At 40.6% G+C, this 27,680-nt stretch overlaps 1 protein-coding gene across 6 annotated transcripts; it reads left to right on the forward strand.

Annotated features, from left to right (window-relative positions):
- Window positions 1–4,383: 4,383 nt before the first annotated feature.
- On the forward strand, window positions 4,384–24,817 carry ZNF330 (zinc finger protein 330). Of its 6 annotated transcripts, none has more exons than XM_006079242.4 (10): window positions 4,384–4,507; window positions 7,012–7,143; window positions 8,793–8,812; window positions 8,920–8,990; window positions 11,309–11,388; window positions 14,030–14,156; window positions 14,798–14,902; window positions 19,086–19,132; window positions 22,034–22,151; window positions 23,831–24,817. In XM_006079242.4, the coding sequence occupies exons 2-10, from the start codon at window positions 7,024–7,026 to the stop codon at window positions 24,103–24,105; spliced, it is 963 nt and encodes a 320-aa protein (XP_006079304.1). In that variant the 5' UTR covers window positions 4,384–4,507; window positions 7,012–7,023; the 3' UTR covers window positions 24,106–24,817. The 6 variants fall into 6 exon arrangements, with proteins under 6 accessions (XP_006079304.1, XP_006079303.1, XP_044786399.2 ...); XM_006079241.4 differs by lacking the exon at window positions 4,384–4,507 and adding an exon at window positions 4,679–4,808; XM_025268104.3 differs by lacking the exon at window positions 4,384–4,507 and adding an exon at window positions 4,815–4,963.
- Window positions 24,818–27,680: the final 2,863 nt, after the last annotated feature.

Raw genomic sequence — 27,680 nt, forward strand, 5'->3', positions numbered from 1 at the left:
ACTTATCCATGAGAACTTTAGGATTAATTAATAAGATTCCACTTAAAAATCCCTCTCAGGATTTGATTTCAATTGCATCAAATTTAGAGAATATTTAAGCCCCTCATAGTTTTCAGATCCAATTTGTTTATTATAGTTGTTTTGTACAGATTCTGTTTTTTGATTTGCCGGTGGTAAAGAACCTGCCTGCCAGTGCAGGAAATGCAAGAGACTCGGGTTTGATCCCTGGATCAGGAAGATCCTCTGGAATAGGGAATGGCATCCCACCCCAGGATCCCTTCCTGGAAAATACCATGGACAGAGGAGCCTCACGGGCTATACAGTCCATGGGGTCCCAAAGAGTCAGATACGACCAAACAACTGAGCACGTGTGCATACATCGCACATGCCCTATGTCAAAGGAACTGATTTCAGTCTATGACTTTTTGCATCCTCTCCTTCCATCTGAATTGTTTGCATCTTCCTGAAGCACCCTCTTTGGAATTCTTTCAGTGAGGGTCTGTGAATGATAAGCTTTCTTTGTCTTTTTCTGAACATTTCTTGATTCTGTCATCACTCTTTGTAATGAATACTGGAAGCTACCACCCAGATTCCTCTTTAGAAGCGAAGGACTGAGCTGCTGGTAGTACAGCAAGCTGACAAAGCCCAGCTGTCAGCCCTTCTAAGGAGTAGTCTAGTCCGAGGTTTACACCTGCTTCCCTTGTCAGCCCACATCCAGTGACTGACGTCTCAGGTGTATAAAGGCTGAGTCCACTCGCCTTGACTCTGAAGGGACATGCCAGGTTCAAAATCAAGCCCTTCCCTGAGACCATAATGTAGGCCAACTCTTCACTTCATCCACTGTGGCTACCACCCCTTCCTCATGTGATGTTCCCAAAGCATTCCCTAACAAACTCCTTGCACTCATCTTGGACTCAGGGAAGACATCCCAAGTTGATTGATGTCACGGTTGAACCAAAAAAATAGGAGCCAATATGGAATTTTAAACTTGAGTCCTTAGTTCCCTGACTGTCAGTGTAGACCTCTTCACTGATGACAGATGAACAACAGATGGACTTTGGCACAAGGTAACAAAGAGTGCAATAATTAAAACTTTTATCAGTAGGTAACTGGGATGTATTCTAATGGAAGGTAACATACTAGAAGTGGGTGTAACATATCAGGTGTTTAAGAAATACAAGTGAAATGGCAACCCACTCCAGTGTTCTTGCCTGGAGAATCCCAGGGACGGCGGCGCCTGGTGGGCTGCCGTCTATGGGGTCGCACAGAGTTGGACATGACTGAAGTGACTTAGCAGCAGCAGCAGCAGCAGCAATCATCTTAAGAACAAGGACATTGGCTTAAGCAAAACTGATTCTTTGGAAAAAGTAAAAAAGCTGAGAATGTTTAAAGGCTATTCAGAATCTAAGAGTAAAAAAGTAAAGAAAAAAAATTAGTAGCAAAGAAAGAGGCTTTTATCTCCTGAAGTAGGAGGGCAGAAAGAGCTGAGGAATAGGCCCAATGCTTAATCCTAAGGGTGGCAGAGCTCCAGAGAAGATTAACAACCACACAACCCAGGCAGGTTGGCCATGCCACGTCAGAGTGCTGGCTTGGAAAAAAGAAATCCTGATGCAATGGGCTAGGTTGTGACACCTGGAAGTCTTGAATCCCTGGATTCTCCTGAACCTCCCAAGTCTGAACACAGAGTCCAACTTTCCCGATCAGTGACTAGTGCTCACCTTGGCTTAAAACCATGCAGAGGCCTCCGCATGAAGTGCAACAAGTGATGCCTTCAGGATCTGCCTGGCCTCTCCCTGCTCCCAGCCCCTGCCACTGGGTCGATAACTTGACTCAAGTTACAATGTAACCTGGCACATATTGCAATGAGTGACAAGAAGAGAGTGGCAGTGAGGGAGAGGGGTCTGATCCTCAGAGGATTGTTGTTGTTTAGTTGCTAAGTCCTGTCTGACTCTTTTGCTACCCCGTGGACTGAGGCCCACCGGGTCCCTCAGTCCATGGGGTTTCCCAAGCAAAAATACTGGAGTGGGTTGTCATCTCCTTCCCCAGGGGATCTTCCTGACCCAGGGATCTAATTCACATCTTTTGCACTGGCAGGTGGATTCTTTGTATCACTGCGACACCTGGGAAGCCCATAATAGGCTATACTTTAACGTAAAATAAAAAGATTAGGGAGAGGGATGACAGAATGTGGTCTCTCTGGGAGTAATAAAGATGGACAGCAAACAGGGAGACTGCTCAGTCTGTACATTCAAAAGAAATCAAGGGAGTGTCCAACCAGGAGCCAGAGAAAAATGCTCTAATAATGAGTCACAATTTCTTGCTTAGCTTTAAAGTCTGAGCCAGTTTTTGGATCTGGAAACCATCAAAAGAGAAACGATCAGATCCACAGGAAGAAGGCCTTGAAATATCATAAAAGATTTACATTGTAATAATTTCCCCAGCCTTCCCCTAGAGTGTTTTTTGAAATTTCCTTAGCTAACTATAATAGGAATAATGGAAACATCAAAACATTTCTCAATGGAATGGCAGATACAGGAATTTATCTGCCTTCTTTTAAGCTTTGGGCTTCTCCAGTAGCTCAGACAGTAAAGCATCTGCCTGTGATGCAGGAGACCAGGGTTCAATCCCTGGGTCAGAAAGATCCACTGGAAAAGAGAATGGCTACCCCATTCCAGTATTCTTGCCTGAAGAATCTCATGGACAGAGGAGCCTGGTGGGCTACAGTCCATGGGGTTGCAAAGAGTTGGACGTGACACTTTCACTATTAAGGTTTACAAGAAAGACATTTGCAAACTTGTAAACAGTACCACTCTCCTCTGTTTTATATTTGGGGAAATATGGTTATTTTCATAGAAATATGCTATTCATGCTAATATGTGATAGACTTATCAGGATAATTTCCAATAAATGAACAGCTAAAAATTTATGTTTTATTTTTCATATATGTGTGTGTTTGACTCTTTGAGACTCTTTGGACTGTAGCCTGTCAGGCTCCTCTGTCCATGGGGATTCTCCAGGCAAGAATACTGAAGTGGATTGCCATGCCCTCCTCCAGGGGATCTTCCTGAGGAATTGAACCCTGGGTCTCTTATGTCTCCTGCATTGGCAGGCAGGTTCTTTACCACCAGCGCCACCTGGGAAACCCGAGTTTTTTATATGGTAAATATCAATTGACTATAACCCACATAAGCAAAAGTTTGTTAAAATTCTCAAGTTTTAATTAAGAGTTTTTAAGGGGTCTTGAGACCAAATTTAAGAAAAATTTAAAACTACAATAGACAACATTACAAGCTAAACCATCTGTATGATGACTGAAGCAAGTTGTACAGTCTCTCTGACCTAGTTACATCATGTGTAAAATTAGGAGTTAATGATACACATGTAAACGAATTAGAATGCCAAGAGCATGAAACATTATTGTTTAGTTGTTACCAATACTATTCTATTTTCTCTGTGAGAAAGGAAGCAATAATATTTGCTAAAATTGATGAAGTGGCAGAAGTTTGATGAAAGGGGAGATTCGAAAGTCCTCATGGAAAATGAGAAGGACAGTCTTGATTAGGAAAACATAGAAGGCTAGCAGGGCAATTTTGGGAGACCTGAAGAGGTCAGTGACTTTGGATTTAAAGTAGAATGATGATTATATACTTTTTTCCCCTCTATAATAACACTCAGAAGTTCAGTGTAGGAAAGAAAAGGCAAGTTGTTGAATTAATAGAATTGGGCGCATTCCAGCTCAGGGAAAAAAAAAAAAAAGGAAAATTGTGAGTGAAATGATGAACTGTGTTTTAAAAGCTGGGGAAGAAAAGAGTATATTGATACCGAGAAAAGAGAAGGATGGAGCGATTCCAAGTCTTCATTAGGGACAATTGAGAGAGTTGACAATATAGGAGGTTGGATGGTTAAACGTTTGAATTTTGGATTTCAGTGGTTCCACCTGATGACAAGTCTTCCTGAACAGTCATGACAGTGGGTGTCCGTCTTGGAGCAGAGATGATGGCTACTGGAGATGAAAGCCAGAACCCAAGAGGACAGGTCTTCCATTTAGATGTTCATGCAACTTCAGGTGATGGCCAAAGTTGGAACCAAAGATTTTCATCAGTAAGGACAGAGTAACACAAAGCAACAAGGAAGGATGAAAAATGGCATGGCTACATAAAAAGGAGGAGGGATTATCCGAGTAGGTCACTGGGGAGCAAGGGGACAGACCCTAAGCTCCTAACCAAGACAAAAAGGAAGTGTGGAAAAATAAGCCATCCTCACTTTAAAGTTTAAAGCAAGCAGCCTCTGGGAGGGAGAGGATGTTACGTCTCAGCTAAAGACAGGAAGAACACACTGGAGATCTAGAATGTGGAAGAATTTATTCACAAAAGACTGGAATTCCAGAGGCCAGTGGAAACAGACAAAAGAGGGTAGTACAGAACTTCATGGGCAACTAAAGGTCCAGCTTGTGCAGCAAACATGAAAAGTGGTTGTGGGAGAACAAAAAAGTTTCCAGAAAAACTAAGTAAGCTGATCCAGTACCAGGTTGTGAGTCTCTTTTTCCTTTTACATTTTTCTCTTCCTTTAGCGTTCTCCTTTTCTGAAAACATAAAATTGATGGCTCCCTTCCCAACCACTTTCCTCCTCCTGTTCCCTCCTTTTTCCTCATCTCCCAGATTCTCTGCACGGCATTGGGAGCCCCGCCGCCCTCGGGAGGGGCAGGGACGGGGCGGAGCGAACAGAAGTGGGCGGGCCCTCCTCTATCGACGTGTAGCCGTAAGGACGCTGCTGACGTCAGAGGACGTCCGGTCCGGCTCCTAGTATCTGTAAGCGCTTCTGTCCGCGTTTCTCCGGGCTTAGTAGCATTTTCTCCTAGGGTTGTGGTTCGCGCGTTGGAGCTGCTGCCGCCGCGGCCGGCTTCACGCCATTCCCTGCCCCTCGGCCCCGGAGTGAGTCCGGCCTCCCCGCGAGGGTGAGCGAGGTCCGCCCGGAGCGCGCGCGAGGGAGGGTGCCCCGCGGGCGGGGACGGCCGTCGGTTTCCCCAGCCGCGTGGCACGGCCTCCTAGTCTTGCCTGGACGCCCCCAGCACCTCTGGCCCTCCTGCTGCAGGCTTTGCCTCCCAAGCCGCAGTGACCACCCCCCTCCCCCCTCCCCCGTGTCTGTTTCTTCATTTCACAACACGGGCCACGTCCTGAAGAAGTGGGAGCCTTCCTGGAGAAGGGCTTACTACCATATAAAACCGAGAACAGAATTCAGTTTTTAAGTTTACAAAACAAACTGGAGGGGTAAAAATGAGGCTCAACTTTCCCAGCGGATTCACTCCTGGGGACGCAGAAAATTTCACCCGAGGAACACCTTGTGATTATTTCCGGAGCTCATTTGGCGAGGGCAGTACACGTTTTTCACTCTGTGTATCTTGTCACTTTAAATATTGGAAGGGTGACCTAGTGGACTTGGATGTTACTCCACATCACCACCCACTAAACCTCTTGGCCTGGTTTGTCTATACTTTCAAGGCTTAACTAACCATCACACGGTTTATTGATTGGGCATTCCAGCGTTAGAGTTGAAACCCATAAAGTAGAAAAACTTTGAGTGACTTGAGTCCTGTTCCAGGCACAAGCTGGTGTGTGATTTTTGCGGTGCTGTAATGAGAAATATCGGAGAAGGCAATGGCACCCCACTCCAGTATTCTTGCCTAGAAAATCCCATGGACGGAGGAGCTTGGAAGGCTGCAGTCCATGGGGTCGCTGAGGGTCGGACACGACTGAGCGACTTCACTTTAACTTTTCACTTTCATGCATTGGAGAAGGAAATGGCAACCCACTCCAGTGTTCTTGCCTGGAGAATCCCAGGGACGGGGGAGCCCGGTGAGCTGCCGTCTATGGGGTCGCACAGAGTCGGACACGACTGAAGTGACTTAGCAATAGCAATAGCAATGAGAAATATAAATGTCGATTTGTCAGTCCGCCGTGAAACTTGAAACCATGCTTGAAAGTTTCGGATTTGTAGATCTTGGATAGAGCCTAGAAGGCTCAGTCTGTACTTTTACAGATTTCCAGATAATTTTTGAGAACCACTCTTAGAAAAGACGGTTTTTTAAAAAGTATATGTAGTTTGAAGAATACTAGGAACTTTTTCTATTTCAAAGCAAGCATGTGGACTTGTTGGTGTATCTCTCCAGTTATTAAGTGCTTAATTTATGCCCAAAGGGCTGGGAGGCAAAGCTTGTCAAAAAAGATACAACTGGAATTTTAAGGGAACTTGTGGTCTTCAGATGGGATGAAAAGCCAAATAAAAATGTGCTATTTAGTCAAAATCTTGTTTTTTCTAAGTGTGGTGGTTCTTTCAACTACCTGATAAAAGCCAGTTTTAAAGTCCTTATTTTGATGTGTGGTAAGCACATACTCTTAATTTTGAAGTTAAAATTACATGCTCACTGCAGGTAAAAGTGAAAGGAAAGGCAGCTTTCAAGGAGTCAAATTGATTCTGATGCCTTTAATCTTTTTTCAGAAAGGATAGTTTGGCTTTTAGTTGATGTCATTTGACATGACTATTGGATGTTTTATCTAGGTATTATGTGGGAGAAATTAGACCTGAAGTCTTGGCAGCATCAGGTTATCTGAATATATAGTTTAAAAAGTGAAATAAAGTGGGTAAATAATACATTCCTAATAATTTTTTTCACTTGGTACAAAGTAATTTTTAAAGGATATTGTGTAACATCAAAGAAACTTCTCTGTGGGAAAGAAAGCCATTTTGGCTGTTAGGATAAATCTTTTGATGTTTACATTTTTTAGAACTGTTTGATAATACAAATAAGTGCTTTGTTTTTTTTTAAAGCCATCTATTTTATTTGGAATGATGTATGCTTAATGTTTCATAAAGGCTTAAAATGTGCTTAACCATCAAAATGGCAGAGTTGAGTTTAAAATTTAATGAGAATTAGAGCATTTCATTCTTCTGCTCATTAGTTTCTTTAAAACAGCAAACACAAGTCAGTTATATCTTCTCTGCTTGCTTGTGTAGAAAGAAGGGAAAATGCCTAAAAAAAAGACTGGTGCAAGGAAGAAGGCAGAGAACCGCCGGGAACGGGAAAAACAGCTAAGAGCATCAAGAAGCACCATAGATTTAGCTAAACATCCATGCAATGCGTCAATGGTAATGGGTTTTTTGGTTCTCAGTTGAAAAACTATGTAAATCTGTGTTAAAGGCATGTCTGTTGTTTTCATTAACACCTAATAGCAGCTGAGTTCTGTTTGATTGTGTTGTTTATAAAACCTGTCATATTATCTTGGCTACTATTGTATTGATCAAGAATACATACTAGGAACTGTGTGACATTTTCCAGCCTCTCTAATCTAGTACACTTTTCCTCAATTTGTCCTATTAATTGAAGCCTTTTTCCCACATGTCGTCATTACCTCATCTCTTCCTCGGACCACGTTTTCTCTGCGTTGTCCCAAAACTCGGGTTTGCACGCCTCTCTACTTTTTCTCTTCCCATTCCTTTTTATGTGTACTTTTGTTTCATCAAACATTTATGAAATGCGTAATATGACTTAATTCCTCAGATGTTTATTGTGTACCTGCTCTGCTATTTTAGGCACTATGGAGGATACACAGATGAATGACACAATCTCTATTTCCACAAGCTGAGGGCTCAGTTGTTTTCTGTATTACCTAATGTTTATAAATGACAGAATCCAAGTTAAGTAACTTCAGGGAGAAGTAGAGTTGATTGAATGAATAATGGACTAACTTGTGTGCTTGGAAGGACAAGGATGTAGCTGGGATGCAGGAACAGCTGGAACCTGGAACAACTTCTAGTTCTGTCCCTTTCTTTTATTTAGTTCCATTTCTCAGGTTGTTTTATTTTGTTTGGGTTCATAACCACTGGGTTTATAGCTTGCATGTTACATTACACATTGTCCTGAGAGAGGGAAAGCGCTCTGATAGGTTGGGCGTGGGTGGGTGTCCATCCCGGGGTTAACTGACATTTATGACTGGGTTGGGGGGTGAGCGGGAGCAAGGTTACATTGTATAATTAGGACAGTGGGGACTCCCTTCTCTGTGCCAGGGTCATTTCTAGAGAAGAGAAGGAAGACAAAGGAAGACATGACTCATCCATAAATATATGCAGTGAGGGCTAGACTTTGGTAAGTGCTGCAGAAAAGGTACAATTGGGACTAAGGTATATTAGGAGTTAAAGTTGGTAAAAGATGAATGTGCGGCTGGGGTTCAGTTCATAGAGGAGGTGGGATCATCACCAGAGCTTGCAGCAAGTAAAGGAGTGAGGAGGGACTTTTCAGGGAGACATATTAGAGTAAGTAAGGCAGGGAAAAGAAAGAATCCAAGATATATTTTGAGAACAACCGGCAAATAGTGGTTTGAATCTAAAGAGAACAGGCCAACGAAGTTTGAAAAGCAGCTTGAGGCCAGATAGTGGAGTTCTTAGTACCATTTTCAGAATTCTGGATTTTCTGTGAGCTTCAACATATTGTGTTCTCTACTGTTTCTTGTACCATTCTGTATTATTTTTCTGATTCCTAAAAAAAAAAAAAAAAAATTCAAAACACAGACCACTACAGTTTTTAGCCTCTTTTGTGAAAATGCCGCTTCTTTCTCTAGTGTGGTATGCCCAATAGCATACCTTTAGTATTAAAGTATGTGTAGATGCTGGTATACATGGGCTTTTGAGCAAGCGTCACTTACATTTTAACATGAAAAATAGGATATTCTTTATAACATAAGTAACTTCGCAATTTTCATTTGGTAGAAAGATTAATGTTATGTTTTTATATTTTTCAGGAATGTGACAAGTGTCAGAGGTAAATTTTATTTGTTTTTCTATCTTTTTTCTATCTATATGTAATAACATAGACGGACCTTTTACCTGATATTGACTGTATTTAAAAATTTTCTTTTACATGACAAGACGGCAGAAGAATAGAGCATTTTGCTACTTTTGTAATTCTGTACAGAAGTTACCAATTTGTGCACAGTGTGGTAAGTATTTGGTAAAAATGCATGCCTTTTCTTTTACTAAAAATTTATTTGGTATTTATTTAGTTTGAACCTGTGGGTTCATCATTATCATTTACAGTAATGTTATGCTTAGTGTTAATAAGATAACATAAAATGTTATTTGGCCTACCAGAAAACTATCATGTCTTGGTTTTATCTCTTTGATGTCACGCTGGAAAAATAATTAAGATACAGTGTAGGTACCATGTATGTGGTTTTAAACATGAAAAGATTAAATTTCAGACTAATAAGATTTGGTGATCCTGAACTTTTCTTTATGCAGTCTTAGTCTTGTCGGTATCTTTTGTTTACTTTTCTAGCTTGATTCTTGGAGAAGGCAATGGCAACCCACTCCAGTACTCTTGCCTGGAAAATCCCATGGACGGAGGGGTCTGGTAGGCTGCAGTCCATGGGGTCGCTAGGAGTTGGACACGACTGAGCGACTTCACTTTCACTTTTCACTTTCATGCATTGGAGAAGGAAATGGCAACCCACTCCAGTGTTCTTGCCTGGAGAATCCCAGGGACGGAGAACCTGGTGGGCTGCCATCTATGGGGTCACACAGAGTCGGATACGACTGAAGCGACTTAGCAGCAGCAGAAGCAGCAGCTTGATTCTTGCTGATACTGCCTGCAGTATGTTGGTTAGACCACTGAACATGATTTTATTGAACATTTACCTGGTGCTGGTTTTTGTGATCACTTGTTTTCTTATTTGGTTCTCAGTGTATGATTCTTGAGTTTCCTCACATGTTTTCCTTAGTAAGTGGAATAGAGATCCTAAGCCATGTACTTAATGAATTTTTATTCAGAGTGAATGATTATTCAGAGTAAAACTATATAGTAGTTCACAGAACAGCAAGGTTGATGTTTCCCAAATAGTCTTCCACAGAGCACTTGGTATATTAATAGGTATTTTTCAAGCAATGCATGCATTTGAGACGTACTGCGTGTTTCCTTCACTGCCATTGGGGAGAATTCTGTTACATATGTGTATGTTTAAGATTCTGAAGACCTCCAGTAAGGAAGCCTGATTAATTGTATTCACTCCAGAAGCACCCCCCAAACTTTTGTTTAAACACAGGTTCCCCTTTGGTTGTGGGATGGTAGTTTCAGGTGAAACAGAGTTTGAGATATGTTCATCTAAATGTGTTTATGCATGGTAACATTGCAGAAAGTTAGGAAGGCTTAGGGCCACACCCCTGAATATTTCCAGTGTGTTCCAACTTCCAAAGATGTCTTTGAAGTCTGTAATTAATGGAAAAGAGAACACTAGCCTAGATAAACCCATCATCTGCTGGTTTTTATATCTTTATTCACAAAAGACAAATGCATGTAGAATGCGAAAATAGATTGTGGAGAAGATGGAGACACAGTCTCGCAAGGCCCTTCGCCTGTTTGCAGCGTCTGTAGTGCTATGCATGGATGCATCTCCTGCTCACCAGTTCTTGCCCTTAGTGTTGGACATGGAACAGTTGGGGTGCTGCTGCCTCTCATTTCCAGTTTCTCTTTCTTCCTGTTACCTCTTGTCTAGCTTGGTTTCCTAGGTAATCAGGGTAATGGAAAATCGAGAGTCTTCTGTTTCTTCCGTGCTCCGCTTTGTGGTGTCTGAGATGTGTGACTAGTATGTCACTGTTAATCCTCTCATGGCATGTGATGAATGAATTTCCTGATGGTATTTCAGATTGCTAATTCACTGCTACATCAGAGCTCTTGTGGCTGTATTGTGATTTTTTGCTTTATCACTGTGTTCTTGAGTTTTTGTGCTCACTTGGGCACTATTTGACAATTCTTTTGGAAGAATGCTTACCTGGGAGCTATGTTTATAAATTTTTAACTATGGATAAACATAAAAAATGAACTAGGTAATTTGAATAGTTATTTTATATTTGGTTTGAGATGTTCTATGGAAAGAAGTAGTCCCTTCAAATCAGACTGCCTTTATTGTGAATTATAAAATGTGTGTATCAGTTTGAAATCTCTTAATTCATCTGAAAATTCAAAAAATTCATAAGGTTTTAAACTGTTCTAGTGATGATTAGATAAGAAAGCATAACCTTTAATTTCTGATTTTACTACAAACATGAAGTAGTATACAAATTCCTAATCTGAAAAGATCAGACTCTGTTAAAGTCTCAGTTATATCCATTTTCTTTTTTCAGTTATGTAAGCAGTCAACAGTGCTAGTCTCTATTTTCAAATTATTTCCATAGGAACTTGGGCTAGCTAAAAAGAGGGATTAATGAATATTTACATGGACCACTTTGTAAGACTAATAGTGAAAATTCATTTCTTTGCTAGGGAAAACAAAGTGCATGATGAAGTCTTCAGACTGTGTCATAAAGCATGCTGGGGTCTACAGTACTGGCCTTGCCATGGTGGTAAGCTTCTTGTCCTATCTTTTAGACCAGTAGAATTCCAAGGAGATGGAAAAGGCATTCGTACCAATACGCAGTTATTTTTTCCCAAATGGTATTGCTTTGTCCCTTGGTTCAGTTAGTCTGGAGTTATCTGGATTATCTGGCATGTTTTTGTATGATTTTCACTTATTCTCCACTTGTTTTTGACTACTTCCTTCTTTTCTTACTGGGAAATGTACAGACAGCTTCCTTCTTTCTTACTGGGAAATGTACAAGGAATGGAAACTCATCTAATATGGACCCAAACAACAATTCATTTGTCAGTGGGGCCTTTTTAATGTGTCTTAATTAGACCTCAGCAATATATTATTCCCACATTGCAGGCAGATTCTTTACTGTGAGCCCCCAAGGAAGCCCTTTTCTAATTAAAAGTTCTGCTAAATTAAGACTCGAGCTTTTGGTTGAATAAGCAACCTAAGTTCCAAAACAACCTACGATTAATTGTATTTTTAAAGCTTTACATTTCAAAAAAGAGTACGTAGTTAACAGAGTTTTGCTCTTCACTACATAGAGACATAATGTACTTCATTGCATATAGTTTTCCTTCATGACATGTAGAATTTTCAAAGGAAGTTCATTGTTTTAAATAATAAAAACAGTTGTGTCCTGTGATGCATTTTGCTCTTTTTTCCACTAAAAGATGTTATCCTTTTGACCCTTTTTACCATATTCTATTGTATTAATTTATGCTCAGTTCCAAATGTCAGTCCATGAGGACTATAATATTTAAAGTAGAATATAAGTAATAATTTTCCAGGAACACATAATTTTTCATCATAAAGTAGACCTTTACATTTTTCACGTGTGCATGTCTTGCAGAAGTAAGAGCCAGAATTATAATCATCTTGTGAAAATTCGTCTTTAAGTATAGGATTATCAGTGTTGCCTTTATTCAGAAGCTGTTATAATCTTCCTTGGTATGTCTAGATTTATCAAATTACTACTTTTTTAATTCACTGAATTGTGTGAGTGTGAATGATCTCTTATATAAAGAATACATTTAAGTAGAATCATGCATTGTTAGCTCTGAGTCCTAGAACAGTGATTTTCTGGCCATTTTCTATTTGCCACTTAAGATTCCCTCTCCCTTCACTCTTCTCCACCCTGATTTGTCATGGGAGCCTGACCTGTGTGTGTGAACTGGATCAGTGACTTTCTTATGGCTTTTTTTTTTGGCTTCGGCCCATGGAGGGGCTGATGAGGGGAGGAAATTATGACCTGCGTGTTTATTCTTCCAGCTTTCTCCCTACCATGTTGTCCTGGTCTCCTTTATTTGAGTAGGTAGTCCTCTCCATACGGCTCTGTCTTGTGGTTCTAGAACCTCCTTCTTCCCCTTGCCCATATCCCTTCAGGTCTAGGGGTATGTGTGTATCATCCCTTGATGGCTTTTTATACCCTTCCCTGTTATTTGTGAATTATCGCTTGTGTCATCTTTCTTCTAAGTTAACATTTGAGGATTTGTTATCCACACTGGTAACCTACTTTTACAAGTCCAAAACATTCTTCCTATTTGCTCTTTAACACTTTTGTTATGGAGCCTTGAATTGTATTGAATGCAACACTGAACACTGAGGTTCAGAAGACCTGGATTTAAATCACAGCTCCTCTCTAATGTGGCTCTGGAACTTGCATCATGCCCCTGTCCCTCCTCACCCGTAAAGGAAACGCCATTCAGTCCCATTTTCTGAAGAGTCTTTTAGCTCTTAGTATCCTGTAGATGTCATTGTGTCATTGAAAGGCAGTCTTATCTTGATAGAGGATTGGAGTCTCATTACCTTGTCATTTAGTAACGTATTTTACTTTAGTTTTTTTCTACAAAGAAATATATTAATGATTTACAGTATGTGCTGTGTGTGTGTGTTCAGTCACTCAGTCATGTCTGATACTTTGCGACCTCATGGACTGTAGTTTGCCAGGCTCCTCTGTCCTTGGGATGTTTCAGGCAAGAATACTGGAGTGGGTTGCCGTTTCCTACTCCAGGGGGTCTTCCCAATGCAGGGATCAAACCTGCATCTCCTGTGTCTCCTGCATTAGTAGGCAAAGTCTTTATCCACTGAGCCATTGGGGATTTAAAACATAAGCTGCTTTAAAAGAAAAAAGATGCTGGCAGAAATTTAACATTTTCTCTCTTTTATTCTAGAAAAGTTATATGATTATTTTATAAATTACACAGATAAGGATCTTTCTTAAGTCAGAAATGTCAATATTTGAAAAAGTTCAGTTAACAGAATTGCTGTAGGACAGGGATGTTTGAATTGTGGGCTCTAGACTTCATTTAATTTAAAATCAGTTTGATGACTGTCTACTGTTTGACTTATTTTAATGATGAATGTTAGAGTATGTGTATAGTTTCCCTCTTGCTTCTTTTTCTTTGGATTTGTAGTTTAGATTTGTGTATTGTAAACAGCTATTGGTGAAGAAGTTGGATCTTCAGGGAACCTTGTTTAATTTTGGGTTAGAGAAAGCAGTCCATTTTTAAATGCAGCCACTCTATCACTGATGAGTGCTTGAATGCATATAATTTTGGTGATAACCTTTGCTTAAATAATAGTTGTAGCCAGTCAGGTGGCAAAGATTAATTTTTTGTGCTCTTTTGTTGCAGGGTGCAATATGTGACTTCTGCGAAGCTTGGGTCTGTCATGGTAGGAAGTGTCTCAGCACACACGCCTGTGCCTGCCCGCTTACCGATGCTGAGTGTGTGGAATGTGAACGGGGTGTGTGGGACCACGGTGAGTGGTTACATACAAGTGATGAGCTTTGCTGGAAGTGAAGGATGACCTTGAAACATTCCAGATGCTCTAGTTTGATTTTTCTTTTTACAGGATACTCTCAGTCCTAAGTATTGGCGCTGTTTCCATTATCAGTTTAGTTCAGGGGTCCCCAACCTCGGAGCCACAGACTGGTACCTCCTGTCAGATCAGGAGCTTTAGATTAGAAATAAAACACACAATAAATGGAATGCGCTTGAATCATCCTGAAACCATCCCCCCACGTCCCCAAACCTGTCCCTGGTGCCAGAAAGGTTGGGGACCAGGTAAACTTTAGTTGGAAAAAGGGTTTATACATACCAACATTAAGAGGCAGTGCTAGGATTGTCTAGAGGCAGGTAGGGAGGGGAGTTACGTACCGGAGAGGAAGTATCTCTTAGCATTGCGCGTTATGTTGGGAGCTAGGATATAGTGGGAGTTCACTCTTTTGGTTCAGTTGGTTAGTTTTCTTTGTAGCTTTTACCAGAAAAAAATTGCTGTGCTATTTTGGTATACATCTGAGATAACTTGCCATCTTTTCTGAGCAGTTTTATAGATGAGAATTTTTTAAATTAAACTTATATTATATTTACATTTGTGGGTTTTGTTTTTTAATCCAATAGGAGGCAGAATTTTCAGTTGTTCTTTTTGCCATAACTTTCTCTGTGAAGATGATCAGTTTGAACATCAAGCCAGCTGCCAGGTTTTAGAAGCGGAAACATTTAAATGTAAGTTTTTAATATATTACATGTTCTTTATACCTAAGATTCTTAATAGTGTAAGTGTTAAACTTACTGGAAAAGGAATCTGGTTTTTCATATGGCCTCTTATGGACTGTAATTTAATTCAGTATCTGTTTTCTGTTTCTAGAAAAAATTCAAAACACATATAGTCCATTGTTTTTCAACAGTGGTTCCAGTGGCATTTTGGGTGGGTCAGTTCTTCATTTTGTGGGATTGATCAGGCATTGCAGGGCTCGTAGCAGTCCTGATCCTGAGTACAAAATGGCGTTTTCACTTCCAGGTTATTATGATAACTAGCCCCTATCCCCCACCCTATTTTCAGATGTCCCCAAATAAGTGGTTCAACCCCTAGTTTGTTCCTGCTTTTGGTTCCAGTGACTCTTAGACAGGAGTCTGCATTGGAAACACCTGTGGAGGTTTTTAGAAAATGGAGGTACCCAATCCTCATCCTTGGAGATTTTAAGTCTGTGGTGGAGGCCAGGCATCTGTATTTAGCCTGTACCCATAATTCTCATGTGTATTCCAGTTTGAGAACCAGTGTTACTGATGGGTTCATGGTATCATTTTTACAGATCAGATTGTACTGTATTCTTACTCTGTTAATTTCTCAAAAGCTCGTTTTAGATTCAAACATTAATTGATTTTTTAAAATTTAAATTTATTTTAATTGGAGGCTAATTACTTTACAATATTTTATTGGTTCTGCCACACATCAACATGAATCTGCCTTGGGCGTACACGTGTTCCCCATCCTGAACCCCCCTCCCACATCCCTCCCTGTACCATCCCTCCAGGTCATCCCAGTGCACCAGCCGCAAGGATCCTGTATCGAACCTGGACTGACGATTCGTTTCTTATATGATATTATACATGTTTCCATGACATTCCCCCAAATCATCCCACCCTCTCCCTCTCCCACAGAGTCCAAAAGACTGTTCTATACTTCTGTATCTCTTTTGCTATCTCGCATACAGGGTTATCATACTTGATTTCTTATGGGCCATATGTTTTGGGGCAAATTATCAAATCTTTCTGAACCTGAGTTTTGTTATGTTTTAAAAGGAAGATGCTAATTTTTTCCAAGAGTTAACTGAGAAGAGAATCCATATGAAGCATCAGGATGGTACCCTTTCTAAGGGTACTTAGAAAGCCCTTAGTAAATAGTAGACACCATTGTAGGAAAGGCTGAAATTCCAGGTTCACTCTCATGAATTTGGTTCTTGTTCTGCTATAAAATGTTAATCCTTACACTTATCTATAACATCTATAAATACAAAGTTGGTAAGTCATCAGTCCAAACACATATGTAATTCTCACAGTATTTATAAAGAAAATGTCAAAAGATTAAAGGAACATGTCAAAGTAGTTAGCATTTTTGAGCTGTTCCTAGACTTGTGCAGAATGTGTAATATAAAAATTGAAATATTCTATTTGAAACTTGGGAGCTTTATGTATTTTATAGTATTTAAACCCAAAGACAGGCAACTTTGAGTGATAAAGTTTTAGTGATTTGGTAAAAGACAAAGGAAAAATAAAGATACTGAATAGTGGAAGGGATTTTAATATAAATCTGTTACCATGTCTTTGATATCTCATATTGAAGTCATTCTCATTTCAGATTCACAGGTTTCTTTGGCTTAGTGTAATTTGTCCTCTTTCTTTGCTTTTTTTCATTGCTTTATTTGTTCTTTGTCATTCTTCCTTTGCCAGTCGCCATTCACTGCTTGAAATATTTGCTCTGAAACACTGCCCTAATCATACACATAAGCCCCAAAGATAGATTGTTTCTACTCCCTTACTGGTCGTATCTCATCATTTTTGGATTTGAACTTATAACTATGAATGGGAAATTATGGGAATTCTTTAAAATACTTATTTTTACTTGCATAACCAGTGGGAAGAATGTCTTGAGGGAAAAAAAATCCCTGCACATGTGTGTACTCTGCCTTTATTTTTTCAAATAATGAAAATGGCCTGGGGGCCTCCAATTTAAGTGGCTTATTATCAGTAGTCTTTGATGTGTCCAAACCTGCTTCCTTTTAAAATACTCTGAAGACATAGAAATAGATTTAAAAAGAAAACCATTCCCCAGTCTAAAACTAGGAAAGTCACAATATTTTTTAGAATCTGGAAGAAATGCATTTTTAAATATAAACTCAAGATTTTAATTCTTAGGGAGAAAACAGGACAGAGAACTGGAGTGCCTGTGTGTGGGGCTGAGGTAATTAGCAGAAGACTGGCAGGGCCACGTCCCACCAGAATGGTTTGGGTTCCCAAGAGGTGGAGGTGAGGGTGCGGTAGACAACAATGAATTTCTTAGAATTGTGTCTTTGTGGCATGTCAAAAGCTCAGCTGGTGGCGATGGGAAAAGGGTGTATTGAGAAATGCTTGGTGCACAGGAAAGTTGGGTTAGGCATTTTGTACTTTCAGTGTGTGTCTGGTTCTATATTTGAAAGGGATTTACAGCGTGTGGGCTTCCCTGGTGGCTCAATGGTAAAGAATCTACCTGCCAAACAGGAGACAGAGGTTCCATCCCTGGGTTGGGAAGATCCCCTAGAGAAGGAAATGGCAACCCACTCCAGTATTCTTGCCTGGGAAATCCCATGGACAGGGAAGCCTGGTGGGCAGCAGTCCATGGGGTCTCAAGAGAGTCGGATGCTACTGAGCGACTAAACAATAATCCTTATTTTGACTGAATGAAGACTGAACCTAAGAATTCTGGACATATCTTTAAGTAGAGATGATTGAGATTTCAAGCTTTTTTCTCCACAGACTGAAACAGTTTAGTTATTATAGGAGTAGTTTGGTATGCTTATATGTATCTAACATTTGGTGAGTACTCAGTTGATTTTTTGGAGAAGGCAATGGCAACCCACTCCAGTACTCTTGCCTGGAAAATCCCATGGATGGAGGAGCCTGGTAGGTTGCAGTCCATGGGGTCGCTAAGAGTCGGACAGGACTGAGCGACTTCACTTTCACTTTTCACTTTCATGCATTGGAGAAGGAAATGGTAACCCACTCCAGTGTTCTTGCCTGGAGAATCCCAGGGACGGGGGAGCCTGGTGGGCTGCCGTCTATGGGGTCGCACAGAGTCGGACACAACTGAAGCGACTTAGCAGCAGCAGTTGATTTTTACTTTTACTGTTAGCATTTAGGACAAATAACACAAATCCATCTGAATTAGTGGTGTTACTGTGGAAGGAAGACGGGGGTTGGACAGAAACAATAATAATACACATAATTGAGAAATCATCCTTGAGTTTTTTAAAAAATAACTCCCTGGTCCAGATTGAAAAAGCTTCCCATGACCCAGGCAAACTTAAGTAAAAGAATCCCCAAGTTAGAAATATCTGGTCAAATATTTGAATTATAAGGATAAAATTCCTTTTGTTTAATTTTCTTTTTTCAAGACCTCTGAGTAAATTGAAAGTTAATAGTTTATACTGTATTAGGGTAAGGCTTAGTTTATTTTCTTTTTCCTATATGTCTCTTAATTATTTTTGTCGTCCATATTTTGACGTACTCAATATATGCCAGACATTTTGGCTGTTCCAAAATATTTGCACTTCAGTGTAGATTTTTTTGCATTAATTGTAGATAATGACCAAAATTAATGTGGCTTACTGACTAAAATAGAAAGTATTTTGGGATTTTTCCATCTGTTTTCCTGCCCCCTTGAACATTATTTTCTCTTCACAGTCATGCTTTTCCACCTGAAGTATCTATTCTCATATCAGAAGTTTGCAAAAAATGGCAATAGCCTATACCACCAGGAGATAATGTATATTAATGGAGATGTTATTCTTTTAAAAATAGAAATATTATATCATTAAGGGAAGAGTCTAGCCAGTGTCATGGGGAAAAAAGATGTTTTACCATTTCAGGTTTTAAAATATCACTGATGACATTTGCCATCTCCTAGTTTGGAGGAATGGAAGGAGATGAGAGGATAATTAGAGTTGTAATAGTGAAAGAATGCTGGGGATGTGCAGTTGCTGGCTTCCTTCCCTCTGGCTGGCAATTCCATGTCATTTTTTTTTTCCTCAAAGTTATGAGACAAAAAAAATGTTGATAGTTAATCTAAGATAAGACAGCACAAGTATAAATCTGTGGAAAATAATGTTTTCATTCCAAATTTGAATCTGAATATTATGTACTTTCCCCACAGGTGTTTCATGCAATCGGCTTGGTCAGCATTCCTGTCTCCGTTGTAAGGTATACTTTTATATTTTTTAGTTTTAGATTTGTTTCTAATCCCCATATATTCCCACCAGCCCTTAGAATATTTTTAGTTGTAATAAATCTATAAGGGTCCTTAAACATTATGTGTGGGTTTGCCCGGTGGCTCAATAGTAAAAGAGTCCTCCTGAAATGCAGGAGATGCAGGTTCAGTCCCTAGGTTGGGAAGATCCTCTGGAGGAGGGCGTGACAACCCACTCCAGTATTCTTGCCTGGAGAATCCCATGGACAGAGGAGCCTGGTGGGCTATAGTCTGTAGGGTCACAAAGAGCCAGATGCAAATGAAGCAATTTAGCATACATGCCTGCAAACATTATGGAGTTTAATTCTTTTATTGTAGAGACTGTGAATGAAGTTGAGACAGCTTAGAGACGTTTCAGAACTCATCCAGCTGGCGTGTGTTGACTTGACACTAGTGTGCGGGTCTCCTGAATCTTAGCTCAGTGTTTTCATACCTTATATTTATGGAGAACATTCTGACCAAAATGATGGGAGTATATTTTAATTTATGTCAAAATGGACTTGCTTGGTAGAGTTTGAGGAAAGTGAAGATTTCCATAATGTTCTGCTTCCTTACACCTTGTCTTCAACATTTCCATTTGTCAAGGATCACTGAACAGATGCACCCTGATTCACTTCGTCTCAGAGTAATTTCTCTGGTTCTTATTAATACTCCTAGTCGTATCTCTTCTCTCCCAACTCGTCTCCAAGTTGGTCTATGCTGTTTCCTCTGCCTTAGACAACTCTTCCACTTTTGCTTACCCTGCTGCACCCCCATTCTCCATATCTTAGATCTCAGCTAAGAGAGCACGTCTCCTGGAAGTCTTTCCTGAATTCCTGATCTGGCTTGGCGCTCCCTCTCTGCTCTTGCCTTTCAGTGCATAGTGTCGTGTAACTGCATCTCCACTTGTATGTGTCCCCATTTAGACGGTATGCTCTGTGTGGATAGATGAGCTGTTCACCATTATGTCATCAGAGTCTTTGTGAATATTCATATTTATGAAGAAATGTGTCTGCATGTCACACCCTGTGTATACTTTATGCCATGTGTTTAGGTCATAGTTCAGAAGAGTTCTGGCAGAGACCTTTTCCCTTAAGGAATTGAAATCAAGAATGTTACCAGTCCCAACAAAACTCATCTTCGCCTGAACAAAGTATATCTTTAAATTTCCTTGATATGTTGAGTGATGGACCAGAAAGAAGGCTGAGCACTGAAGAATTGATGCTTTCTAATTGTTCCAGAAAAAGAGAGTTCCAGACTTTATATTTTTTGGCTCCATGCGTGGTAACTCCATGCATGGTGACTGCAGCCATGAATACCAGAAAAAGAGAGTTCAGAAAAACATCTACTTCTGCTTTATTGACTATGCCAAAGCCTTTGACTGTGTGGATCACAACAAACTGTGGAAAATTCTTAAAGAGATGGAAATACCAGACCACCTTACCTGCCTCCTGAGAAATCTGTATGCAGGTCAAGAAGCAACAGTTGGAACAGAACATGGAGCAACAGACTGGTTCCAAATCAGGAAAGGAGTACATCAAGGCTGTATATTGTCACCCTGCTTGTTTAACTTATATGCAGAGTACCTCATGAGAAGTGCTGGCCCGGATGAAGCACAAGCTGGAATTAGGATTGCCGGGAGAAATATCAGTAACCTCAGATATGCAGATGACACCACCCTTATGGCAGAAAGCGAAGAATTAAAGAGCCTCTTGATGAAAGTGAAAGAGGAGAGTGAAAAAGTTGGCTTAAAACTCAATGTTCAGAAAACAATGTTCAGAAGATCATGGCATCTGGTCCCATCACTTCATGGCAAATAGATGGGGAAATAATGGAAAGAGCGAGAGACTTTATTTTTTTGTGCTCCCAAATCACTGCAGGTGGTGACTGTAGCCATGAAATTAAAAGACACTTGCTCCTTGGAAGAAAAGTTATGACCAACCTAGACATCATATTAAAATGCAGAGACATTACTTTGCTAACTAAGGTCCGTCTAGTCAAGGCTGTGGTTTTTCCAGTAGTCATGTATGGATGAGAGAGTTGGACTATAAAGAAAGATGAGCACTGAAGAATGGATGCTTTTGAACTGTGATGTTGGAGAAGACTCTTGAGAGTCCCTTGGACTACAAGGAGATCAAACCCAAGTGAATCCTAAAGGATATCAGTCCTGAATATTCACTGGAAGGACTGGTGCTGAAGCTGAAACTCCAATATTTTGGCCACTTGATGTGAAGAACTGACTCACTGGTAAAGACCCTGATGCTGGGAAAGATTGAAGGTGGGAGGAGAAGGGGATGACAGAGGATGAGATGGTTGGACATCATCACTGACTTGATGGACATGAGTATGAGCAAGCTCTGGGAGTTGGTGATGGACAGGAAAGCTTGGTGTCCCGCAGTCCATAGGGTTACAAAGAGTTGGACATGACTGAGTGACTGAACTGAATTGTGATTCCCAAGAAGACTCTTAAGAATCTCTTGGACAGCAAGGAAATCAAACCAATCAATCCTAAAGGAAATCAACCCTGACTATTCATTGGAAGGACTGATGCTGAAGCTGAAGCTCTAGAACTTTGGTCACCTTATGCAAAGGGCCGAGTCCATTGGAAAAGACCCGCATGCTGGCAAAGATTGAGGGCAAGAGGAGAAGAGGGTGACAGAGGATGAGATGGTTGGATGGCATCTCCAGCTTAGTGGACCTGAGTTTGAGCAAACTCCAGGGGATAGTGAAGGACAGGACAGCTTGGCCTGGCGGCAGTCATAAGGTTCCAACTACTCAGACACGACTTAGCGACTGAACAACAAAACATTGAGTGATGTCTTCATGTATTTTTGAATTACTTATTTAACTTCCTAATTTTTATTTCTCCTATATAGGCTTGTTTCTGTGATGATCATACAAGGAGCAAGGTGTTTAAGCAAGAAAAAGGAAAACAGCCTCCCTGCCCTAAATGTGGACATGAAACTCAGGAAACTAAGGATCTTAGCATGTCAAGTAAGGCCTTTCTTAAAATAACATTGGAGTGATTTTGCTTTAATGCATAGACAAGATTTGTTTCTTTTTTTCCTCTTTCTATTTTTATTTTTGCCTTTTCTTCATATTTGAGAAGATGAACATGTTCTCCTAAGCAAATGGAATTTTATAGCCTAGGAAAATTGTGGGTAAAAATTTTCAATTTAACATAAGAAATTTACCATCGTTCACTTCAATATTTGGCATTTGCTTCAGTTAATGACATAGTGAAAACTGAAATTTAAGACCAAAAAGAGTGATTTGTCTGTTTTTGCTTGGGCTCCTTGTTAAATAATTGTGTAGTAATAAATCCTTAATATTCAAGTTCTGGTAATCTTCAGTACTTGGAAGTTGGAATTCATTTTGAAGCTATTCTTAGGTGTCTGATATTTGAGCAGCAGTACTCCTGCTTGGAAAATCCCATGGATGGAGGAGCCTGGTAGGCTGTAGCCCATGGGGTCGATAAGAGTCAGACACGACTGAGCGACTTCACTTTCGCTTTTCACTTTCCTGCATTGGAGAAGGAAATGGCAACTCACTCCAGTGTTCTTGCCTGGAGAATCCCAGGGACGGCGGAGCCTGGTGGGCTGCCGTCCATGCGGTCACACAGAGTTGGACACGACTGAAGTGACTTAGCAGCAGCAGCAGCAGCTTATTATGTTATACATTGCTACTGTAGGAAATTGTTTTATGGTTTAATGTAATTTTCCATGAAGGAATGCAACTACTATAACGTGGTTACAATAATGCAGCTCACAATTTTATTAAAGAGAATTTGACTCTCTACCAAACATCAGAATAGAACCATAATTCTAAATGACTCTGACCATACTTTGTTTAATCAAAGATACAGTTACGTAGTGAGGCGAGACATAATTTTTTGCACTAAACTTCGTTTTGCTAGTAAGGCAGAAGAAATGACAGGCTTTATTTTCTAGGATATCTGAATTACAAAATAGTTCTTTTGCGAAGAACATAATGACATGAAATCAAGTGTTCTATAATTTGAAAATACACTTTTAATTAATCAAACAAAGGCCTTTTAGAGCTTAATGTTCCTTATTTAATGTATGTATCTAGAATGCTGTTCTTATTTTGTTTTCCACCTTTGTCTAGATTGAATGAAACGACACAGTCACGTTTATCATTTGTTTTATATGATGTGTATGTAGACTGTGAGTAGGATATATCCGATTGTTTTTTCTGAGGTCTCCTTTTTTTCTTTTTAAAGTTTTATTTATTTGTTGCTGCGCAGGTTCTTCTCCACTTGCAGCAAGAGGGCACTGCTCTCTAGTGCGGTACGCAGGCTTCTCATTGCAGTGGCTTATCATTGCGAAGTATGGGTTTCAGTAGTGGCGGCACATGGGCTCAGTATTTGTGGAGCATGGACTTAGTTGCTCCGTGGCATGTGGGATTTTCCCAGGTCAGGGATCGAACCCGTGTCTCCTGTATTGGCAGGTGGATGCTTTACCACTGAGCCTCCAGGGAAGCCCTGAGGTCTTCTTTCTTTCCAGTTAAATTTTAAGTGAGTAAATAAGGCAAATGTGACTGACTTTTGCATTTGAGAGTAAGAAGCAGATAGTCAGGTTCACAGAATTGTATGTGCTGTAGAGGATTTGGAGGATTTAATCAAACGCCACATACATATCTGTGTTTTGTAGCACGTTCCCTGAAATTTGGCAGGCAAACTGGAGGTGAAGAGGGAGATGGAGCTTCTGGGTATGATGCCTATTGGAAGAACCTTGCATCTGATAAGTATGCTGGTGCTAGCTACCATGATGAGGAAGAAGATGAGTACGAAGCAGAGGATGACGAAGAGGAAGAAGATGAAGGTGGAAAAGATTCAGATGCTGAGTCATCAGATTTGTTTACTAACTTGAATTTAGGAAGGACCTATGCCAGTGGCTATGCTCACTATGAGGAACAAGAGAACTAGGAGAGCTTCTTGCCCTTTGATGACCTTGTCTTAGGAGCTGGGATCTGTGTGCTTGATGAATCATGTATGAATGTTCAAAAGTATTATACACATTGTTACTTAGCCTTGTGCAGAGACTAGTCACATTTATTGGGACCTCCTTGTCCCAATAGGGCATAGCATTTTAATAGGAACTGATAATCAGGCTTCTAACATAAGAACAATGAATTTCAAATGTAATATGATTGATCTAAGCAATTGAAGCATCATGGATTGGATTTTTACTGATTTCTGTAATCTAGTAGATTTGCCAATTAAATACGTATATAGGATAAAGGAATAGGATGATAATATATTTGTTTGAAATGAAATTGCTGTTTTTATTAAAAAACTGCTTATAAAATCATTTTGTCTGATTTTGTAAAATGTAATGGGTAAAATGAATTATTGTATTTTTTCTTATTTGTCCATAGGATAAAAGTCAGATGTTATATGCTAAATTTTCATTAAATAGTCATGTTATCTTAAGTCATTATATGTATGTTTCAGCCATTGACTCATTCAGTTCTTTCTTTACCGTGTGTGTCCTGAACAATACCTGTTATTTATGCTTAAATGTATGGACAAAGGTGACCATATAGCCATTTTTCAGAGACACAGAATCATTATTATCACACAGATGTTTTACCTAGGAAATTTGATTTCTCTTTGAATAAATCTAGTATCTCACTTATATACTTTTGACATTTAATTTCTTATTCACACTGTTTTAAATCTATTTTGGAAAGCATTCCAGAATTTTTGTATAAGCTATGTCATTTTTTATCCAATATGTGAGATAGGTATTAGAAATGAATAGTGTGTGGTGGACACAAAGTGATTCAGCTGGACCCTGTCACTCGTGGTGGGTGGGGAATGGTTGCAGTTTCCACTGATGATGCATGGGGACGGTATGATAGAAAGGAATGCAGTGTTGGACTGGCTGGGATTTGAGAATCTGGAGAAAATCGTAGCCTTGAGGCAATAACAGGCACCAGAAAACGAGGCGTGGCAAGCCAGAGATCCTCTAGATGCATGCAGAAAAGCTTCCATCTCTTGTAGCAGGAGAACTGAGAACACTGAGGACCAAACCAGGACCTAGGAGTCTGAATGGATAAACTTCAAAAGACAGCTGTCAATCAAGGCAGGTCTATTTTGCAACGGTCAAAGGACTGGGAAAGTTGAGGACTCTGACAAGTGGGATGGCGACGTCTGAGTGAACGCTGCTGAATGTTTGCCCTCACTAGATTCCTGAGTTTTGTGAGTCTGCAGTCACAGCCCACATCTCTGTTAAGGGCAGGCAGCCCTAACCCACTCCCAAGCTGGGTGGTAATGCACAGGTCTCTTTCCCCAGGCCACCTGTCCCCGCTGCAGGACTTGCTCTGTGTCCGTGCCACGAGACCTAGAGCGAGGGATGAGCAGCTGTAATTAGGGTTAAGCAAAACTTAGCCAGTGAGAGGCTGGGCCTGATGTGACAGGAGACAGACTGTACCCCAATGGAGCTGCAAGAATTGGCCTGTATGTATTGGGTGAAACAGGAGGAGAATGCTTGGGACTGGAAGCTGAAGGTATTGACTAGGAGGGGGAGAACTTGATAATAGCACCCACACTGGGTCTTTGGGTTGAAAAATAAGCTATCTTAATAGGATTTGACATCCTGGTTAGGATCCCAGGAGATGTGAACTCACTATTAGGGTGGCTTCTAGAAACATGGAAAAAGCAGTGGCCAATTCTGAACAAAGTTGAGTGACCACTGGTGGAGGAAAGCATGAAAAGACAGGAAACGATATGCCAGAATGGATAGGTTTCTCTTTGGATGATTATGTTCCATAGAAAGGCCATAAAGACATGGCTGATAGGGGCACAAGGGCCCCTAAAAAGTTTGGTGGTAACTCTGGAGGCTACAGCTAACAGTAGAAACAAACTATGGTAGAGGAAATCAATCCTGAATATTTATTGGAAGGACTCATGCTGAAGCTGAAGCTCTAGTACTTTGGCCACCTGATGCAAAGAGCCGACTGATTAGAAAAGACCTTGATGCTGGGAAAGATTGAGGGCAGGAAGAGAAGGGGGTGACAGAGGATGAGATTGTTGGATGGCATCACTGGCTCAATGGACACGAGTTTGAGCAAACTCTGGGAGATGGTGAAGAACAGGGAAGACTGGCATGCTGCAGTCTATGGGGTCGCAAAGAGGCAGACACGACTTAGTGACTGAACAATAACAACTGGAAAACTTAGCTTGCTGATGGCAGTGGGTGATAAGACCCAGAAACAGTGGCTTGTGGCAGTACCTATTTGCTGAAAGTCAGTGGGGTCACAGTTACGGTAACGAGGACCAAGGTGGGAGAGGGCATACACAGACACACCAGGAAGAAGGCCATGTGAAGACGGAGGCAGAGATTGAGCTACAAGCTAAGGAATGCTGAGAATTGCTGGCAAACACTGGAAGCTCAGAGAGAAACTTGGAGCAGGTTCCCTCGAGGGCCTCCAGGAGGAACACTGCCAACACCTTGATTTCTGGCTTCTGGCTGCCTGGTCTGAGAGAGAATGCATCTCTGTTGTTTTAAGCTACCGAGTTTGTGGTCATTTGTTACAGCAGCCCTGGACAAACACCGTGGGAATCAAATGCAGAAGCAGGAATTGTCATCTTTCCCAGATTCACTGGGAACATCTTGCTTCCTGTCTCAGTGACTCTGGGGATCTGATGACCCCAATCCATGGGTTCTCAAAAAGTCGGACACAACTTAGCGGCTAAACAACAAAGGTCACCACAGCATTGAGTAGAGTTCCCTGTGGTATACAGTTTGTTCTCATTAGTTAGCTATTTTATGCATAGTATCAATAGTGTATATATGTCAGTCCCAATCTCCCAGTGTGATGGGGACAGAGGAATCTGGGTGCAATCTAGGGGATTTGCTTGAATTTTCAAGGTGTTCCTTGGTCCACTTGGGATTGTAAATAGATGTGGCAAAGCACCCCAGCCCCGGAAGGGTATGGTGACTAGATCCCTGGGGGATAATGGTCTGGGTCATTCCACCAGCTAAGCCACTGAGACCAGCAGAGGTAGTAGCAGTCAATCTACTTCCGGGTCAGACTCTGCTGCAGAGCTGCCTGGGCGGGATCCAGTCCTTCCTGGGGCACAGCATGAATCTGGTGACTGAGTGACTTGACTGGCTATTTTGACTCAGTATGACTCAACCATGACAAATAGATATTAAATTAATACCCATATAAAAACTAGCAGCTGACAACGTGGGGGTAAATACGTTTTCCTCCTCTGAATTTTGGTCATGTGTTGCAAACTTTTTGCTGGAATATTGTATCGATGTGTGTGAGGGTGACCTTTGTAAGTCACCTACAAGCTTCTGCTCATGCAGAATGTATTAGTCCAATTCAGGAAGTGAATAGACCATACCGCAGGCACACCTATGCTTTACAGGATGACCCCAGCTACTTAGTTTGGCTAATGGGAACAATTCAAAGGATGCAACTTAATATATTCTTCATCATACTTTGTAGAATCAGACATAGAGAGTATAGTGATAAATTAGACAT

This window comes from Bubalus bubalis, chromosome 17 (genome assembly GCF_019923935.1).
Source record: "Bubalus bubalis isolate 160015118507 breed Murrah chromosome 17, NDDB_SH_1, whole genome shotgun sequence".
Classification (NCBI taxonomy): domain Eukaryota; kingdom Metazoa; phylum Chordata; class Mammalia; order Artiodactyla; family Bovidae; genus Bubalus; species Bubalus bubalis.

Excerpts from the sequence above, each read along its gene's own strand:
- ZNF330 (XM_006079242.4), top strand. The coding sequence starts at position 7,024 with ATGCCTAAAAAAAAGACTGGTGCAAGGAAGAAGGCAGAGAACCGCCGG. Across the intron at positions 11,389-14,029 it reads GTACTGGCCTTGCCATGGTG|GGTGCAATATGTGACTTCTG; the intron begins GTAAGCTTCTTG and ends CTTTTGTTGCAG. Across the intron at positions 14,903-19,085 it reads AGAAGCGGAAACATTTAAAT|GTGTTTCATGCAATCGGCTT; the intron begins GTAAGTTTTTAA and ends CTTTCCCCACAG.